Source organism: Salmo trutta, unplaced genomic scaffold (assembly GCF_901001165.1).
Source record: "Salmo trutta unplaced genomic scaffold, fSalTru1.1, whole genome shotgun sequence".
Lineage (NCBI taxonomy): Eukaryota > Metazoa > Chordata > Actinopteri > Salmoniformes > Salmonidae > Salmo > Salmo trutta.
The window spans coordinates 18,645-39,649 of record NW_021822819.1 but is presented as its reverse complement, the minus strand read 5'-3'; the positions used below and the strand labels follow the sequence as shown (position 1 = coordinate 39,649).

At 46.0% G+C, this 21,005-nt stretch overlaps 1 protein-coding gene across 1 annotated transcript in view; it reads left to right on the top strand.

The window, feature by feature from the left end:
- Positions 1-20,210, top strand: part of LOC115185012 (protocadherin-16) — a gene marked incomplete at its 5' end in the record, with an annotated part of 66,772 nt that extends 46,562 nt beyond the window's left edge. The window contains 8 exon segments of the mRNA XM_029745614.1: positions 1,736-1,947; positions 2,045-2,199; positions 6,348-6,478; positions 8,497-8,783; positions 12,948-13,089; positions 13,492-13,663; positions 15,433-15,842; positions 16,145-20,210. Of these exon segments, the coding sequence (XP_029601474.1) occupies positions 1,736-1,947; positions 2,045-2,199; positions 6,348-6,478; positions 8,497-8,783; positions 12,948-13,089; positions 13,492-13,663; positions 15,433-15,842; positions 16,145-18,207 (3,572 nt within the window).
- Between the last annotated feature and the right edge of the window lie 795 nt (positions 20,211-21,005).

Sequence of the window (21,005 nt, the reverse complement as noted above, 5' to 3'; positions counted from 1 at the left end):
TGCAGGGGACATGATTCCATTCAGCCACAAGAGCATTAGTGAGTTTGGGCACTGATGCTGGGCGATTAGTCCTGGCTCGCAGTCGGTGTTCCAATTCATCACAAAGGTGTTCGATGTGGTTGAGGTCAAGGCTCTGTGTAGGCCAGTCAATTTCTTTCACACTTATCTCGACAAACCATTTCCGTTTGAACCTCGCTTTGTGCACGGAGGCAATGTCATGCTGAAACAGGAAAGGGCCTTCCCCAAACTGTTGCCACAAAGTTGGAAGCGCAGAATCGTCAATGTCATTGTATGCTGTAGTGTTAAGATTTCCCTTCACTGGAACTAAAGGCCCCGAACCATGAAAAACAGCCCCAGACCATTATTCTTCCTCCACCAAACGTTACAGTTGGCACTATGCATTGGGGAGGGTAGCGTTCTCCTGGCATTCGCCAAACCCAAATTTGTCCGTCGGACTGCCAGATAGTGAAGCGTTGCTTCCAGAGGCAGTTTGGAACTCGGTAGTGAGTTTTGCAAATGAGGACAAACGATTTTTATGCGCTTCAGAACTCGGCGGTCCCATTCTGTGAGCTTGTGTGGCCTACCACTTCGCGGCTGAGCCGTTGTTGCTCCCAGACGTTTCCACTTCACAATAACAACACTTACAGTTGACCGGGGCAGCTCTAGCAGGGTAGAAATTTCACAAACTGACTTGTTGCAAAGGTGGCATCGTATGAAGGTGCCACGTTGAAAGTCATTGAGCTCTTCAGTGAGGCCATTCAACTGCCAATGTTTGTCTTTGGAGATTCCATGGCTCTGTGCTCGATTTTATACACCTGTCAGCAACGGGTGTGGCTGAAATAGCCGAATCCACTAATTTGAAGCGGTGTCCACATACTTTTGTATATATAGTGTACTGTATATCTCTTCTGCTTTATAAGTTCTGTCTTTATGAATACTTGATTGATTGTATATGAATGTCTAGAGTTTACGCTCACCATGTGCTATCTGTTGTAGTGTTTTAATAAGATCATAGAAGTCAACATACTCCGCCATACTCTACCATACTCCACCATACCCCACCATACTCCACCATACCCCGCCATACCCCGCCATACTCTGTCATACTCTGCCATGCTCCACCATACCCCACCATACTCCAGCATACTCAGCCATACCTCACCATACTCCACCATACCCCACCATACTCCACCATACTCCACCATACCCCGCCATACCCGCCATACTCCACCATACCCCACCATACTCCACCATACTCCACCATACCCCGCCATACCCCACCATACCCCACCATACTCCACCATACTCCACCATACTCCACCATACCCCGCCATACCCGCCATACTCCACCATACCCCACCATACCCCACCATACCCCACCATACTCCACCATACCCCACCATACCCCACCATACTCCACCATACTCCACCATACTCCACCATACTCCACCATACTCCACCATACCCCACCATACCCCGCCATACCCCACCATACTCCGCCGTACTCCGCCATACCCCGCCATACTCCACCATACTCCTCCGTGCTCCACTATACTCCACCATACTCCACCATACTCCACCATACTCCTCCGTGCTCCACTATACTCCGCCATACTCCACCATACTCCTCCGTGCTCCACTATACTCCACCATACTCCTAACCCTGTCACTGTCTCTCAACTCTCCCTTACCTCTTACTCACCTGTCCCCTACCTGTCCCCTCCCTGTCCCCCAGGTGAAATCTGGGTTCAGAGGTCGTTGGGTCTGGACTTTGAGGACACTCCCCGACTCCGCCTGGTAGTGAAGGCTGAGACGGCTTCGTCCAGCTCCTTCATGGCCGTTAACCTGATCCTGCAGGACATCAATGACAACTTGCCACGCTTCCAGCTCCAGAACTATGTAGCCTACATGAGAGAGGCCCAGGGTTACGACATGCCAATCATACAGGTATGGAGGACACTAGCAGGCAGACACACACACACATGCACACTCTCTCACAGGAACACACACTCACTCTCCCGCTACTTCCTGTCTCATCTGTCAGGTGGTGGCAGAGGACGTGGACCAGGGGCAGAACGGTCAGGTGACCTACTCTATCCAATCATCAGGAGGCATGAGCGGCCTGTTCAAGATCGACCCTGTCACAGGAAGCATCACCACCGCTGCCATCATGGACAGAGAGATCTGGACTCAGACCAGGTGAGGAGATAATGGTGTGTGTGTGTGGCAGAGAGATCTGGACTCAGACCAGGTGAGGGGATAATGGTGTGTGTGTGTGGCAGAGAGATCTGGACTCAGACCAGGTGAGTTGCGCTTTAAATAACAGATCAAGGTTTGCTTCATACCTACGAATGTGCACAGCCCAATACAGCCCAATACAGTCCAATAGAGCCCAATACAGTCCAATAGAGCCCAATACAGCCCAATAGAGCCCAATACAGCCCAATACAGCCCAATACAGCCCAATAGAGCCCAATACAGCCCAATAGAGCCCAATAGAGCCCAATACAGCCCAATACAGTCCAATAGAGCCCAATAGAGCCCAATAGAGCCCAATACAGCCCAATACAGCCCAATACAGCCCAATAGAGCCCAATACAGCCCAATACAGCCCAATACAGCCAAATACAGCCCAATAGAGCCCAATAGAGCCCAATAGAGCCCAATACAGTCCAATAGAGCCCAATACAGCCCAATAGAGCCCAATACAGCCCAATACAGCCCAATAGAGCCCAATACAGCCCAATACAGCCCAATACAGCCCAATACAGCCCAGCACTGCCCAATAGAGCCCAACAGAGCCCAATACAGCCCAGCACTGCCCAATACAGCCCAGCACTGCCCAATACAGCCCAACAGAGCCCAATACAGCCCAGCACTGCCCAATACAGCCCAGCACTGCCCAATACAGCCCAATACAGCCCAGCACTGCCCAATAGAGCCCAACAGAGCCCAATACAGCCCAGCACTGCCCAATACAGCCCAATACAGCCCAGCACTGCCCAATAGAGCCCAACAGAGCCCAATACAGCTCAACAGAGCCCAATACATCCCAACACTCCCTCCTCTTTTTCTCTTTCTTTTAAAATTCCATCCCTTATTTCTGAGGCTGATGAAAGGATCTTATTTGTTCTAACTTTATGTCTTTGATATGTGGTTGTAAGTTGCTATGGATAAGACCATCTGCTAAATGACTAAAATGTACATGTAAAATGTATTTGTAGTCACTCTTGTGCTGTGTGGCTTAGAACTACAGTAGTCTAGCTCAGTGGTTCTCAAACCTCTCCTCGGGGACTCCCAGACGTTTTCACAATGTTGGTTGTTGCCCTGAACTAGTTCACTAGATTCACCGTTTCAAGGGATTGATGATTAGTGGACGAGTTATGAGTTGCATCACGTGTGCTAGATGTGGAATATAAAAATAAATAAAATACATAGGTGTCCCTGAGGAGAGGTTTGGAACGGCTAGGTGTCCCGGCTAGGTGTCCCTGAGAGAGGTTTGGAACGGCTAGGTGTCCCTGAGGAGAGGTTTGGAACGGCTAGGTGTCCCGGCTAGGTGTCCCTGAGGAGAGGTTTGGAACGGCTAGGTGTCCCTGAGGAGAGGTTTGGAACGGCTAGGTGTCCCGGCTAGGTGTCCCTGAGGAGAGGTTTGGAACGGCTAGGTGTCCCTGAGGAGAGGTTTGGAAAAACCTCTGGTTCAGATCAAAAGGAGGTGTGTTCAAACTCTACCAGGTCCTGATTTACTGCTGTTTTTCCCTTCTATCTGATCCTTCATCCACCTCATGTCCCAGGTCTTAATCAGTTCATGATTATAGGGGAAGAATGGGGGAAAAAAGGTGTAGCTAGTGTATGAATGGTGGAGAAGAGAGTAACGCACAACCTCAACCTCAGACCATCACACTGAGTAACGAACCTCAGACCATCACACTGAGTAATGAACCTCAGACCATCACACTGAGTAATGAACCTCAGACCATCACACTGAGTAACGAACCTCAGACCATCACACTGAGTAATGAACTTTAGACCATCACACTGAGTAACGAACCTCAGACCATCACACTGAGTAACGAACCTCAGACCATCACACTGAGTAACGAACCTCAGACCATCACACTGAGTAATGAACCTCAGACCATCACACTGAGTAATGAACCTCAGACCATCACACTGAGTAATGAACCTCAGACCATCACACTGAGTAATGAACCTCAGACCATCACACTGAGTAACGAACCTCAACCTCAGACCATCACACTGAGTAATGAACCTCAGAACATCACACTGAGTAATGAACCTCAGACCATCACACTGAGTAATGAACCTCAGACCATCACACTGAGTAATGAACCTCAACCTCAGACCATCACACTGAGTAATGAACCTCAGAACATCACACTGAGTAATGAACCTCAGACCATCACACTGAGTAACGAACCTCAACCTCAGACCATCACACTGAGTAATGAACCTCAGACCATCACACTGAGTAATGAACCTCAGACCATCACACTGAGTAATGAACCTCAGACCATCACACTGAGTAATGAACCTCAGACCATCACACTGAGTAATGAACCTCAGACCATCACACTGAGTAATGAACCTCAGACCATCACACTGAGTAATGAATCTCAACCTCAGACCATCACACTGAGTAATGAATCTCAACCTCAGACCATCACACTGAGTAACGAACCTCAGACCATCACAATGAGTAATGAAGCTCAGACCATCATACTGAGTAATGAACCTCAGACCATCACACTGAGTAACGAACCTCAGACCATCACACTGAGTAACGAACCTCAGACCATCACACTGAGTAATGAACCTCAGACCATCACACTGAGTAACGAACCTCAGAACATCACACTGAGTAATGAACCTCAACCTCAGACCATCACACTGAGTAATGAATCTCAACCTCAGACCATCACACTGAGTAATGAACCTCAGACCATCACACTGAGTAATGAACCTCAACCTCAGACCATCACACTGAGTAATGAACCTCAGACCATCACACTGAGTAATGAACCTCAGACCATCACACTGAGTAATGAACCTCAGAACATCACACTGAGTAATGAACCTCAGAACATCACACTGAGTAACGAACCTCAACCTCAGACCATCACACTGAGTAACGAACCTCAACCTCAGACCATCACACTGAGTAACGAACCTCAGACCATCACATTGAGTAATGAACCTCAACCTCAGACCATCACACTGAGTAATGAATCTCAACCTCAGACCATCACACTGAGTAATGAACCTCAGACCATCACACTGAGTAACGAACCTCAGACCATCACACTGAGTAACGAACCTCAACCTCAGACCATCACACTGAGTAATGAATCTCAGACCATCACACTGAGTAATGAACCTCAGACCATCACACTGAGTAACGAACCTCAGAACATCACACTGAGTAATGAATCTGAGACCATCACACTGAGTAATGAACCTCAGACCATCACACTGAGTAATGAACCTCAGACCATCACACTGAGTAATGAACCTCAACCTCAGACCATCACACTGAGTAATGAACCTCAGACCATCACACTGAGTAATGAACCTCAGACCATCACACTGAGTAATGAACCTCAGAACATCACACTGAGTAATGAACCTCAGAACATCACACTGAGTAACGAACCTCAACCTCAGACCATCACACTGAGTAACGAACCTCAACCTCAGACCATCACACTGAGTAACGAACCTCAGACCATCACACTGAGTAATGAACCTCAACCTCAGACCATCACACTGAGTAATGAATCTCAACCTCAGACCATCACACTGAGTAATGAACCTCAGACCATCACACTGAGTAATGAACCTCAGAACATCACACTGAGTAATGAACCTCAGAACATCACACTGAGTAATGAACCTCAGACCATCACACTGAGTAACGAACCTCAGACCATCACACTGAGTAATGAACCTCAGACCATCACACTGAGTAATGAACCTCAACCTCAGACCATCACACTGAGTAATGAATCTCAACCTCAGACCATCACACTGAGTAACAAACCTCAGAACATCACACTGAGTAATGAACCTCAGACCATCACACTGAGTAATGAACCTCAGACCATCACACTGAGTAATGAACCTCAGACCATCACACTGAGTAACGAACCTCAGACCATCACACTGAGTAATGAACCTCAGACCATCACACTGAGTAACGAACCTCAGACCATCACACTGAGTAACGAACCTCAGACCATCACACTGAGTAATGAACCTCAGACCATCACACTGAGTAACGAACCTCAGACCATCACACTGATGATTGTTTTGTTTTGTCTTGGCGAAAGGCTGGTCGTCACAGCGACGGACAGGGGCAGCCCGCGATTGGCCGGTTCGGCTACACTCACAGTGATCATCGTAGACCTCAACGACAACAGTCCAACAATCCCTCTGCCCCGGGAGGTCCGCATTCCTGAGAGTGAGTCACCTTTGACCTTTGACCTGTACGATGATACGTTCCTATAACGTCTTTATTTCCAATAGGCCACTTTACGTAGTACAGGACTCATATACAGAATGTATTCAGACCCCTTGACCTTTTCCACATTCTGTTACGTTACAGCTTTATTCTAAAATTGATTAAATATATGTTTCCTCTTATCAATCTACACACAATACCCCATAATGACAAAGCGAAAACAGGTTTTTTAGAAATGTTTGCAAATGTATTAAAAATAAAAAACTGAAATAACTTCCAGACCCTTTCCTACAACTTGATTGGTATTTTGGTATTTTATTAGAATCCCCATTAGCTGTTGCAAAAGCAGCAGCTACTCTTCCTGGGGTTCCTCACAAAACATGAAACATAATACAGAACATCATTAGACAAGAACAGCTCAAGGACAGAACTACATACATTTTTAAAAAGCACACGTAGCCTACATATCAATACATACACACAAACTATCTCGATCAAATAGGAGAGAGGTGTTGTGCTGTGAGGTTTTGCTTTATCTGTTTTTTGAAACCAGGTTTGCTGTTCCTTTGAGCAATATGAGATGGAAGGCAGTTCATTGCAATAAGGGATATATATATATATATATATATATATATATATATGTGTATATGTGTATGTATTGGAGTCCACCTGTGGTACATTCAATTGAGTGGACATGATTTGGAAAGGCACACACCTGTCTACTTAAGGTCCCACAGTTGACAGTGCATGTCAGAGCAAAAACCAAGCCATGCGGTCCAAAGAATTGTCTGTGGAGCTCCGAAACAGGATTGTGTCGAGGCACAGATCTGGGGAAGGGTACCAAAACATTTAAGCAGTATTGAAGGTCCACAAGAAAACAGTGGCCTCCATCATTCCTACATGGAAGAAGTTTGGAACCACCAAGACTCTTCCTAGAGCTGGCCACCCGGTCAAACTGAGCAATCGGGGGAGAAGGGCCTTGGTCAGGGAGGTGACCAAGAACCCGATGGTCATTCTGACAGAGCTCCAGAGTTCCTCTGTGGAGATAGGACAACTATCTCTGCAGCACTCCACCAATCAGGCCTTTATGGTAGAGTGGCCAAGCCACTCCTCAGTAAAAGGCACATGACACCCCACTTGGAGTTTGCCAAAAGGCACCTAAAGGACTCTCAGACCATGAGAAACAAGATGGAACTATTTGGCCTGAATGCCAAGCGTCACATCTGGAGGAAACCTGGCACTATCCCTACGGTGAAGCATGGTGGTGGTGGCAGCATCATGCTGTGGGGATGTTTTTCAGCGGCAGGGACTAGGAGACTAGTCAGGATCGAGGGCAAGATGAACGGAGTAAAGTACAGTGAGATGCTTGATGAAAATCTACTCCAGAGCACTCAGGACCTCAGACTGGGGTGAAGGTTCACCTTCCAACAGGACAACGACCCTAAGCACACAGCCAAGACAACGCCGGAGTGGCTTCAGGACAAGTCTCTGAATGTCCTTGAGTGGCCCAGCCAGAGCCCGGACTTGAACCCGATCAAACATCTCTGGAGAGACCTGAAAATAGCTGTGCAGCAACACTCCCCATCCAACCTGACAGAGCTTGAGAGGATCTGCAGAGAAGAATGGGAGAAACTCCCCAAATACAGGTGTGCCAAGCTTGTAGCATCATACCCAAGAAGACTCTAGGCTGTAATCGCTGCCCAAGGTGCTTCAACAAAGCACTGAGTAAAGTGTCTGAATACTTATGTAAATGTGATATATATTTTTTTTTTATATATACATTTACACATTTGCACAAAAAATTAAAATATTATTGCTTTGTCATTATGGGGTATTATGTGTAGGGGAAAAAAAATTTAAGCAATTTTAGAATAATGTTGAAACATAACAAAATGTGGAAAAAGACAAGCGGTCTGAATACTTTCTGAATGTACTGCACGGTATATCCTAACCCCTCCACACTCTCAGTAACATGTCTCCGTCTCCTACCCTTTCCTCCACCCCCCTCCCATCCCTAGACACCCTGATCGGCACGGAGATCACCTTGGTAACAGGTAATGACGTGGACTCCAGCCCGGCCCTGTCCTACAGCCTCCAGCTGGACGGGTCGACCCAGGGGAAGTTTGGGATCCATCGCTACAGTGGAGGTGTGTCTCTGACCGCCCCTCTGGACTACGAGGACAGGACCTGGTACACACTGATCGTCATGGCAACTGACTCCCAGCACCAGACTGAGGCTAATATCACCATACTGGTGGAGGACGTCAATGACAACGCTCCTGCGTTCACACACGATCTATACCAGGTAACTGTTAATCAATCAGTTAATTTATCAATCAGTCAATCAATCAATTCACACGTTACGGTGTTCACACACAATCTATACCAGGTAACTGTTAATCAATCAGTTCATTTATCAATCAGTCAATCAATCAATTCACACGTTACGGTGTTCACACACGATCTATACCAGGTAACTGTTAATCAATCAGTTCATTTATCAATCAGTCAATCAATCAATTCACACGTTACGGTGTTCACACACGATCTATACCAGGTAACTGTCAATCAATCAGTTCATTTATCAATCAGTCAATCAATCAATTCACACCTTACGGCGTTCACACACGATCTATACCAGGTAACTGTTAATCAATCAGTTCATTTATCAATCAGTCAATCAATCAATTCACACTTTACGGTGTTCACACACAATCTATACCAGGTAAATGGCTTTCAGGTGATGATCAATCAACCAATCAATTGGTCCACCTTCATAACCCCACAAACACCAAGCTATTACTAACTACTACTAACTACAACTACTACTAACTACTAACTACTACTATTAACTACTATTAACTACTGCTACTACTACTACTACTATTAACTACTACTACTACTAACTACTACTACTAACTACTACTACTACTACTAACTACTAACTACAACTACTACAACTACTACTAACTACTACTACTACTACTGCTACTACTAACTACAACTACTACTAACTACTACTGCTACTACTAGCTACAACTACTACTAGCTAAAACTACTACTACTACTAACTACTACTGCTACTAACTACTAATACTAACTACTACTAACTACTAATACTACTACTAACTACTACTAACTACAACTACTACTAACTACAACTACTACTAACTACTACTACTAACTACTACTGCTACTACTACTAACTAATAATACTACTACTAACTACTACTACTGCTACTACTAACTACTAATACTACTACTAACTACTAATACTACTAACTACTAATACTACTACTAACTACTAATACTACTACTAACTACTACTAACTACAACTACTACTAACTACTACTGCTACTACTAACTACAACTACTACTAGCTACAACTACTACTAACTACTAATACTACTACAACTACTACTAACTACTACTACTAACTACAACTACTACTAACTACTACTACTACTAACTACTACTGCTACTAACTACAAGTACTACTGCTACTACTACTACTACTACTAACTACAAGTACTACTGCTACTACTAACTACAACTACTTACTACTACTACTTACTACTACTACTAACTACAACTACTACTACTACTACTACTACTAACTACAACTACTTACTACTACTACTAACTACTACTAACTACAACTACTACTACTAACTGCTACTACTACTAGCTACTGCTACTGCTACTACTACTAACTACTACTGCTACTACTAACTACAACTACTACTAACTACTACTACTACTACTAACTACTACTGCTACTAACTACAAGTACTACTGCTACTACTACTACTACTACTAACTACAAGTACTACTGCTACTACTACTACTACTACTAACTACAACTACTTACTACTACTACTAACTACTACTAACTACAACTACTACTACTACTACTAACTGCTACTACTACTAGCTACTGCTACTACTACTACTACTAACTACTACTGCTACTACTAACTACAACTGCTACTAACTACTACTACTAACTACTGCTACTACTACTAACTACTACTACTACTAACTACTACAACTACTACTACTAACACCTACTACTAACTACTACTACTAACTACTACTACTGCTGCTACTACTGCTACTACTACTACTACTACTACTAACTACTGCTACTGCTACTACTACTACTACTGCTACTACTACTACTGCTACTACTACTACTACTACTACTACACAAAAACATTTAGTTATATCGTAGAAGTAACATTTGTTCTCATAGCAGTAGTTTGTTTTATAACAACAAGATATTGTCAGTTCCTGTATGGTCTGTTTTCCTCAGCAGCTCTGTAGTTAAGGAGAGAAGGGGTCCTTGTCCCCTGGTCTGTAGTTAAGGAGAGGAGGGGTCCTCGTCCCCTGGTCTGTAGTAAAGGAGAGGAGGCGTCCTCGTCCCCTGGTCTGTAGTAAAGGAGAGGAGGGGTCCTCGTCCCCTGGTCTGTAGTAAAGGAGAGGAGGGGTCCTCGTCCCCTGGTCTGTAGTAAAGGAGAGGAGGGGTCCTCGTCCCCTGGTCTGTAGTAAAGGAGAGGAGGGGTCCTCGTCCCCTAGTCTGTAGTAAAGGAGAGGAGGGGTCCTTGTCCCCTGGTCTGTAGTAAAGGAGAGAAGGGGTCCTCGTCCCCTGGTCTGTAGTAAAGGAGTGAAGGGGTCCTCGTCCCCTGGTCTGTAGTAAAGGAGAGGAGGGGTCCTCGTCCCCTGGTCTGTAGTAAAGGAGAGGAGGGGTCCTCGTCCCTTGGTCTGTAGTAAAGGAGAGGAGGGGTCCTCGTCCCCTAGTCTGTAGTAAAGGAGAGGAGGGGTCCTTGTCCCCTGGTCTGTAGTAAAGGAGAGGAGGGGTCCTTGTCCCCTGGTCTGTAGTAAAGGAGAGGAGGGGTCCTCGTCCCCTGGTCTGTAGTAAAGGAGAGAAGGGGTCCTTGTCCCCTGGGTGTTTATCTCAAATGGCACCCTATTCGCTAAACAGTGCACTATTTTTTACCCATAAGGCTCTAGTCAAAAGTAGTGCACTATATATAGGGAATAGGGTGCCATAGGGCTCTGGTCTAAAGCAGTGCACTATATAGGGAATAGGGTGCCATAGGGCTCTGGTCTAAAGTAGTGCACTATATAGGGAATAGGGTGACATAGGGCTCTGGTCTAAAGTAGTGCACTATATAGGGAATAGGGTGCCATAGGGCTCTGGTCTAAAGTAGTGCACTATATAGGGAATAGGGTGCCATAGGGCTCTGGTCTAAAGTAGTGCACTATATAGGGAATAGGGTGCCATAGGGCTCTGGTCTAAAGTAGTGCACTATATAGGGAATAGGGTGCTATAGGGCTCTGGTCTAAAGTAGCGCACTATATAGGGAATAGGGTGCCATAGGGTCCTGGTCTAAAGTAGTGCACTACATAGGGAATAGAGTGGTAATTTTGGGACACAGCCTTGGTGTTACAGTAGATTTATGTCCCCACGTCATCTGTTGAAAGGGGCAGGAGGTGCCCACTAAACATGTCAACCAGAAGGCGTTTACCTCTCCAGGTCTTCACACCTAGTTAAACTTGATAAACAGCGGGGAAAATTAGCTTCTCAAGGTTATAGCTCCCAGGACACTCAGGATGTATTAAAGCACCTGCACACACATACACACACACTAGCACACGTATGAATGCAAATGTAGACACACACACACACACACACACACACACACACACACACACACACACACACACACACACACACACACACACACACTAGCACACGTATGAATGCAAATGCAGGGACACACACACACACACACACACACACTAGCACACGTATGAATGCAAATGCAGGGACACACACACACACACACACACACACACACTGAGGGGGGTGATACAAGTCAAGTCTAACCACGACTGTGTCGTTGGGTTGGGGAAACGTTAATATGAGCTCATTACGTTTACTATTGTAAACAGGATATGACTTCAGCTTTACTGTAGATTAACAACAAAACAATGTCCACTACTGTAGACAAGATATGAATTTCACTTTTACCACAGGTTAACAACAACATAATTAAACATTGTTTGTGTGTCCCAAATGCCACCCTATTGCCTATATAGTGCACTACTTTAGACCAGGACCCTATGGCACCCTATTCCCTATGTAGTGCACTACTTTAGACCAGAACCCGATTGCACCCTATTCCCTATATATAGTGTACAGTCCCCATAGGGCTCTGGTCAAAACTAGTGCACTTTGTAGGGAATAGGGTGCCATTTGAGACTCAACCGTTTCCTCTACATTTAACTGTCCCTCTCTTTACTGACAGTCCTGTCTATTTTCATCCTGTAGTTTAGTTATCAGGAACTCAGTTTCACCAGAGGAGGTGGTATACCTTCTATTTATTTGGTTCGATTTATGTTGATTGTTGTGTTGTTGTGTTGACTATTATGGGGTGTTAAAGCTGTGTCTGTGTTTCCCAGGTAACACTGCCAGAACATTCCCCGCCAGGCAGTCCCGTTGTCACGGTGACGGCGACTGACCGCGATTCGGGGGAGAATGGAAAGGTCACCTACAGAGTGACGTCATCAACTCAAGGTGGCTTCTACGTCGACCCCAGTAATGGTACGGGATTCAATTCTCTTTCCTACAGTTCACACACACACACACACACACACACACACACACACACACACACACACACACACACACAGAACAAAGACACATTACTGTTGTTACCACTGCTGTGCTGTTACCATGGAGAAACTATCTTCTGTACGGCAGGCTGTTATTGTATTCTGACGGCAGGTAGTTTAGCAGTTAAGAGCGTTGAGCCAGTAACTGAAAGTTTGCTGGTTTGAATCCCCGAGCCAACTCGGCACAAAAATTAGTCGCTCCGGATAAGAGTGTCTGCTAAATGACTAAAATACACATTTTAAAAGGACTGAATAGGACTGGCGTATAGGTGAAGTCCAAGTGAATGGGTTTCAAACCTGTGTTTTATTTATTTATCTTGTCTCCCTACAGGCACCCTGTTCATCAGGGAGAGGGCAGAGTTTGACCCAGAGAACCCGTCCGTCAGTGTGGTCATCGCAGCCTGTGACGGGGGATCCCCGCCCCTCTCCTCCGTCACCACAGTACAGGTCCAGCTATCAGACGTCAACGACAACGCTCCTGTCTTCCACCAATCAGAGTACAGGTAGGTCACAGCGCTCCCGTCTTCCACCAATCAGAGTACAGCTAGGTCCCGTCTTCCACCAATCAGAGTACAGCTAGGTCCCGTCTTCCACCAATCAGAGTACAGCTAGGTCCTGTCATCTACCAATAGGTGGCTGTCATCTTTTTATCATGATAAAGGGTAGATCCTGCACAGATTCATTGGCTTTCAGCAGTTTCTGTATCTATCATATGCTGGCATGTTTCAAATGAGTCTGGTTACTCTATAGATTTATGAAGCTAGTTACTCTATAGATATATGAAGCTAGTTACTCTATAGATATATGAAGCTAGTTACTCTATAGATTTATGAAGCTAGTTACTCTATAGATATATGAAGCTAGTTCCTCTATAGATATATGAAGCTAGTTACTCTATAGATATATGAAGCTAGTTACTCTATAGATATATGAAGCTAGTTACTCTACAGATATATGAAGCTAGTTACTCTATAGATATATGAAGCTAGTTACTCTATAGATTTATGAAGCTAGTTACTCTATAGATATATGAAGTTAGTTACTCTATAGATATATGAAGCTAGTTACTCTATAGATATATGAAGCTAGTTACTCTACATATATATGAAGCTAGTTACTCTACATATATATGAAGCTAGTTACTCTACAGATATATGAAGCTAGTTACTCTATAGATTTATGAAGCTAGTTACTCTACAGATATATGAAGCTAGTTACTCTATAGATATATGAAGCTAGTTACTCTATAGATATATGAAGCTAGTTACTCTATAGATATATGATGCTAGTTACTCTATAGATATTATAAGCTAGTTACTCTATAGATATATGAAGCTAGTTACTCTATAGATATATGAAGCTAGTTACTCTATAGATTTATGAAGCTAGTTACTCTACATATATATGAAGCTAGTTACTCTACAGATATATGAAGCTAGTTACTCTATAGATTTATGAAGCTAGTTACTCTACAGATATATGAAGCTAGTTACTCTATAGATATATGAAGCTAGTTACTCTACAGATATATGAAGCTAGTTACTCTATAGATTTATGAAGCTAGTTACTCTATAGATTTATGAAGCTAGTTACTCTATAGATATATGAAGCTAGTTACTCTATAGATATATGAAGCTAGTTACTCTATAGATATATGAAGCTAGTTACTCTATAGATATATGAAGCTAGTTACTCTATAGATATATGAAGCTAGTTACTCTATAGATTTATGAAGCTAGTTACTCTATAGATATATGAAGCTAGTTACTCTATAGATTTATGAAGCTAGTTACTCTATAGATTTATGAAGCTAGTTACTCTATAGATTTATGAAGCTAGTTACTCTATAGATTTATGAAGCTAGTTACTCTATAGATATATGAAGCTAGTTACTCTACAGATATATGAAGCTAGTTACTCTATAGATACATTTTTTTTAAATAATTTAACCAGGCAGGTCAGGTAAGAACAAATTCTTATTTTACAATGACGGCCTACCCCGGCCAAACCCTCCCCTAATCCGGACGCCTCTGGGCCAATTGTGCCCCACCCTATGGCACTCCCGATCACGGTCTGTTGTGATACAGCCTGGGATCGAACCAGGGTCTGTGGTGACGTCTCTAGCACTGAGATACAGTGCCTTAGACCGCTGTACCCTTTAGGGCCCTATAGATACATGCAGCTAATAAATACTATACATGTAAATGTAACATATAATATGTTAATGTTAAGTGTTACCAATTCGTTATTATTCTGATCATTGTGTTTCCAGGGCGACGGTGTTGGAGGACTCCATCCCCGGGGCGACCATCCTGACCCTGGAGGCCATGGACGCTGATTTCTCTCGGGACAACTGCGGCTTCGACTTCACCATCGCCAATGGCAACACTGGGAACGTCTTCCAAATCGAGAGCAGCGTGCGCTTCCTGGAGGGGCGGGGCTTCCAGACCGTAGGGACCCTCCTATTGGCCGAGGTGCTGGACTTCGAGGCCGTGCCCCTCTATAACCTGACGGTGGTGGTGTCGGACAGAGGGGTTCCACAGCGGAGTTCTAGCGTTGCCGCGGTGATAACCGTTGGCGATGTAAACGATAACCCGCCGGCGTTCGGCAGGGCGGAGTACGCTGTGTCACTGAGTGAAGGAGCGGGCGCCGGGACAGAGATAATACGACTCACTGCCACAGGTGAGGGAATAGGCACACACACACACACACACACACACACACACACACAAATATACACATTGACCGCCTTAGGTGATGATAAATAATTACACTATGGAGTTAGAAATTAAAACGGTGGAGAGGAGATGGGGGGTGAAAATGAAGACCATTTTTTTTCCTGAAATGTCTTCCGTATCTTTATATCGTTCTTGTTGTGCAGCTGCAAGCATCTGTTTGTTTTATTATGACACTGTTAAATGCTTTTCTTTCTGTCTTTCTCTCCCCCCCCCTCATCTCTCCCTCCACCTCTCCCTTTCCCCCAGACCCAGACTCGGCCCCCAACGCAGAGGTCCAGTACAGTATCAGCTCAGGCGATGAGATGGACCTGTTCACGATCGACCAGTGGACCGGGGCGCTTCGGTTACAGCGACAGCTCGACCGCGAGCACCAGTCCTCCCACGTGGTCATCGTCCAGGCCTCGGATGGCCACGGTCACGTTGCCCTGACCCCGATCAGCGTAGAGGTCAAAGATGTGAATGATAACAGTCCGTTCTTCCCCATCGAGACTCTGACGGCTAGCATTAGAGAGAACCAGCCGGTCAACTCAGCCGTGACCATACTCCACGCCATAGACCACGACACTGGGATGTACGGCCAGCTGAGATACTACATGGTGGAGCGAGGTCAAGGGTCAGGAGTTACAGGGCGAGAGGCCTTCACCGTGGACCAGAGTTCAGGAGAGGTTAGGGCTAAGATGACTTTTGACTTTGAGAAGGTCAACTCATTTAATTTCGTTGCTCTGGCGATGGACGCCGGTAACCATTCGGCCACGGTGACGGTCCAGGTGTACGTGACCGGTGAGGATGAGTACGACCCACTCTTCGTCTCCCCAGAGTTCTCCTTTGAGGTTCCAGAGGGGGCGAAGAGGGGCCAGAGCATTGGACAGGTCCAGGCAAACGACGAGGACGGAGGTGTAGACGGTATCGTCCTCTTCTCGCTCCCAAGCTCCTCCCTGTACTTTGACGTCAACAAAACAACCGGGGTGGTTTTCCTCAAGATGGACGGGTCTTCTAGTCGCAGCAGCAGCAGCGGGTTAGGGGGGCGGTCCAAAAGGGAGGCCAGGACCATGACTCTGGACGTTCATGCCCACAGCCCTCTGGATACGTCCCGGGTCACCACGGCCCAGCTGACCATCGATGTGACCAACACGTCCTTCGGCCTCGGGGCAGACCTCAACGTCCTGCTGATTATCATCATCGCCGTATCCCTGGGGGTCGTCGTGCTACTGGTGGTCATGGCTGTGGTCATTTTCCTGATCAAGTCAAAGAGACGCAGGAAGAACAAAGGACGGGACAACAGTGCCGTTGCCTCGGGAACCAGTCTGCAGAAACTGGACGATTCCAAATCTGGAGGATCTGAGAGGATCTATCATCAGACGTTACCAGGGTACGCCGGCGACCAAGGTGGAGCAGGGGCCGGGCCCTACCCCCGGGGAGGTTCCCTTGACCCCTCACACTCCAGCGGGCGTGGCTCAGCCGAGGCGGCGGAAGACGACGAGATCAGGATGATCAACGAGTACCCACGCGTAGCGTCCATCTCCTCGTCCATGCAGGAGCACATCTCAGCCCGCGGGCCGGACTCTGGCATCCAGCAGGACGCTGACCAGCTGTCGGACATCTCCTGTGAGCCGGCCGCCCTGGAAGGAAGCACCTGGTTCAAAGGCAAGAAGCTGGGAGGGAGTCTCAGTGGAACCATGCTGTCTGGACAGCTACCTGTCTACAGAGACGAGCTGGGAGGAGGGTACCTAGGGGTGGGGAGGGGACTCAATATCTCCCATCCTAAAGATTACGCCTTCCCAGAGGACGGGAAGCCCTCGGTGGATGGGTCTCTGACAGCCATAGTGGCCAGTGACGAAGAGCTAAGGGGCAGTTATAACTGGGACTACCTGCTCAACTGGTGCCCTCAGTTCCAACCACTAGCCAACGTCTTCACAGAGATCGCCAGGCTCAAAGACGAGACAGCCCCACAGAACCAGACCAACCCACGCCAGCCCTTTCAGCCCAAAGCCAAGACGGACCCCAAGCCTCGCATCGACCCACCGCCCCTCATCACCGCCGTCGCCCACCCTGGGGCCAAGTCCGTCCCCCCGAAGGTCCCTGTCATCGGACGCACCTTCCCCCACCTGGCCACCTTACGACGGTCCCCCATCAGCCACGAGGGCTCCATCTCCTCAGCAGCCATGTCCCCCAGCTTCTCCCCCTCTCTCTCCCCCCTCGCCGCCCGCTCCCCCGCCGTCTCCCCCTTCGGAGTCACCCAAGGCCCCTTGACCTCCATGATCAGTACCAGGGAACCTTCGCTGGACCCCGACCACGAGATGAGGATCTGAGGATGAGGTTGTTTTAGGGTTTTTACAGACGTTTCTATAATTTATGTTTTATCATATGACAAAGTAAAGGGTGCTGAGATCTGGATGTTATATCAGCTCCTATGACACGTGAGGAAGTTGAAGGAAGTGTTTTTGGCTTTAGAGACATGTTTCTCTGATGTAGTTTTTTTTAAATAATCTGACAATGTGATTGGTTCTCAGATCCTGAACCTTATATCAGCTCCTGGGACAGATGAGGAGATGAAGGAAGGCTTTAGAGACATGTTTCTCTGATGTAGTTTCTCAGATGAGTTTTCGGCCATATTTCTTCATAACAGAAGAGGAATATAGTGTGGGAACATTTTGTATTTGTGCGACCGAGTGATTGCCAAGATGATGCTCAAGAAGATGAACGCTAATGTGAGAGGTCACATTCACCCTCTTTTCTGAAGGGGACATGTGGATTATGATTTTCTACAGGATGTAATTTCTCACCCTATGACCTAGATATCTCTCTATGGAGAGGTGAACCATGTTGTGGGGTTGGGGGAGGTTAGCATTGACAACAGACCAGCCCTCTCCTCTCCTACTTGTACATCATGACGCAGGCCTCTGAGAATTGCCACAGGGTTAGGAGATTACCCAACCTCTCGGCTTCGAACAACCATGACTTGGATCTAACCCTGCAGCTGCAGACTGACCCTCCCCGCAGACAGAAGGCCCTCAGTAGAGATAAACTGACGTATCGGCTGCAGACTGACCCTCCCTGCAGACAGAAGGTCCTCAGTAGAGATAAACTGACGTATCGGCTGCAGACTGACCCTCCCTGCAGACAGAAGGTCCTCCGTAGAGATAAACTGACGTATCGGCAGTAGACTGACCCTCCCCGCAGACAGAAGGTCCTCAGTAGAGATAAACTGACGTATCGGCTGCATACTGACCCTCCCTGCAGACAGAAGGTCCTCGGTAGAGATAAACTGATGTATCGGCTGCAGACTGACCCTCCCTGCAGACAGAAGGCCCTCTGTCATGAAGTCTGTAGACACAGTAGATTTTCAGTAGTTTTCAGGTCACTCCTCGCTGGCTGGTCAGAGAGATAAAGGATTCCACTATTCCTCTCTTTGACTTCCGTCTCTCCACATTCTAGATCTCCATTAAAGACTTCAGTGTTCCGTTGTGGTGGTCTCACAAACAAAATGGCTGCTTTCAAAATGGCTGACGTTTCCCCTTCTGTGGATCCAATGGACCAAGTACACGTGTGTTGAAAAATACATGATAAACTAGCCAGTGTTTTGTACATTGGAAACGGGGACTGAGGCTAATGTTTTCCTTTGTTGCTACGGAAGACGTATTATTTTCTTTTGGTTGTATTTTTTATCTATTTTTATATTGACCTTTGATTTCTGATTTGAAATGCCAGGATATCGTTTCATTCTATTTAGATATATGTATATTTGTATGTATGTGTATGTACGCTAGCCATATTATCTATGTGTTTTCCTGTCATAGATTTTAGAGCCACCGTCTTGTGTCTTTGTGGACTCGTGACATTTGTGACGTGAGTGAGTGGGGAACATTTTGTGTTTTGATAATTATTTATATGAAGGAAATGAACTGTTGGCCATGTTGACAGTAGGCAACCACGTTCACTTTTCACCATGCTGTATTGTATCTGAAAAAAAAATAAACGTTTTTTTTTTTTTTTTTTTTTTTTGTCAAAATGAAGATCTTCTCAAAATCCCGGCAAAGACGATCAGAGATCATTGGTCACTGCCTTCAAACTCTGTCACCAAAACCAGACCTGTCCTCCTTGTTAGTAAACTGTTATAACTGATATGTAGCGGAGGTGAACCCGGACTCACGGTTCTTGTGATGGAAATCTGTGTCACCCCAGGTCCAAGAGGGAATGTCCTCTTGGTTTAATGTTTAAGACGTTGGTTTTCCATGTTGGAGACCAGGGTTCAGATCCCGCCTGTGACATATACACTAGACTCAGTGTAAGTAAACTGGCTTACACAGCAGAACACATTCTCTCTGGAATTCATGGACAATTCCATTTCCTGTTCACCTCTTGTGTCTTTTGTATGAAGTGCTTCCGGCTCAACACAAAGGTCAATGATGTGATGTCATCGCTCCGTATGATGACTTGTAACTGTGAAGTGGTTCAACTTCGTACCATAGAAATACAGTGCATAGAACATAGATTGTAGAATGGTTAGAAGGGTTTACACAACTACTTTTAAAAGTAGCAGCACAATAATTTAACTTCAATTAGACCTGTCATGCTCCCAAACGGTTGCTTCCAAAATCAACATACTGTGTGTTCTATCTATGCATTATATTTCTAGGGTTTCAGTGCTACAGTTCTAGATCTGTTGTTAGATGTGTTTTACCAGGAGGTAGGGTAGGTATAGAGGAGGTTATTCAGGGTCCATGTGTTTCTCTCATCACCACACCCTCTGTGTCCTCTCTGTGTCCTCTCTGTGTCCTCTCCACGCTCCCATTGTTTGGGCTCTGTCCTGGACATCTGTTAACCTAGCAGGCCAGAGGCACACAGCTTTACCGCAACACTATATGTGTCCCAAATGGCACCCTATTCCCTGTATAATGCACTACTTTTGACCAGAGGGTTCTGACCAGAGAGTTCTGACCAGAGGGTTCTGACCAGAGAGTTCTGACCAGAGAGTTCTGACCAGAGGGTTTCTGTTCAGAGTTCTGACCAGAGAGTTCTGACCAGAGAGTTCTGACCAGAGGGTTTCTGTTCAGAGTTCTGACCAGAGAGTTCTGTTCAGAGGGTTCTGTTCAGAGGGTTCTGTTCA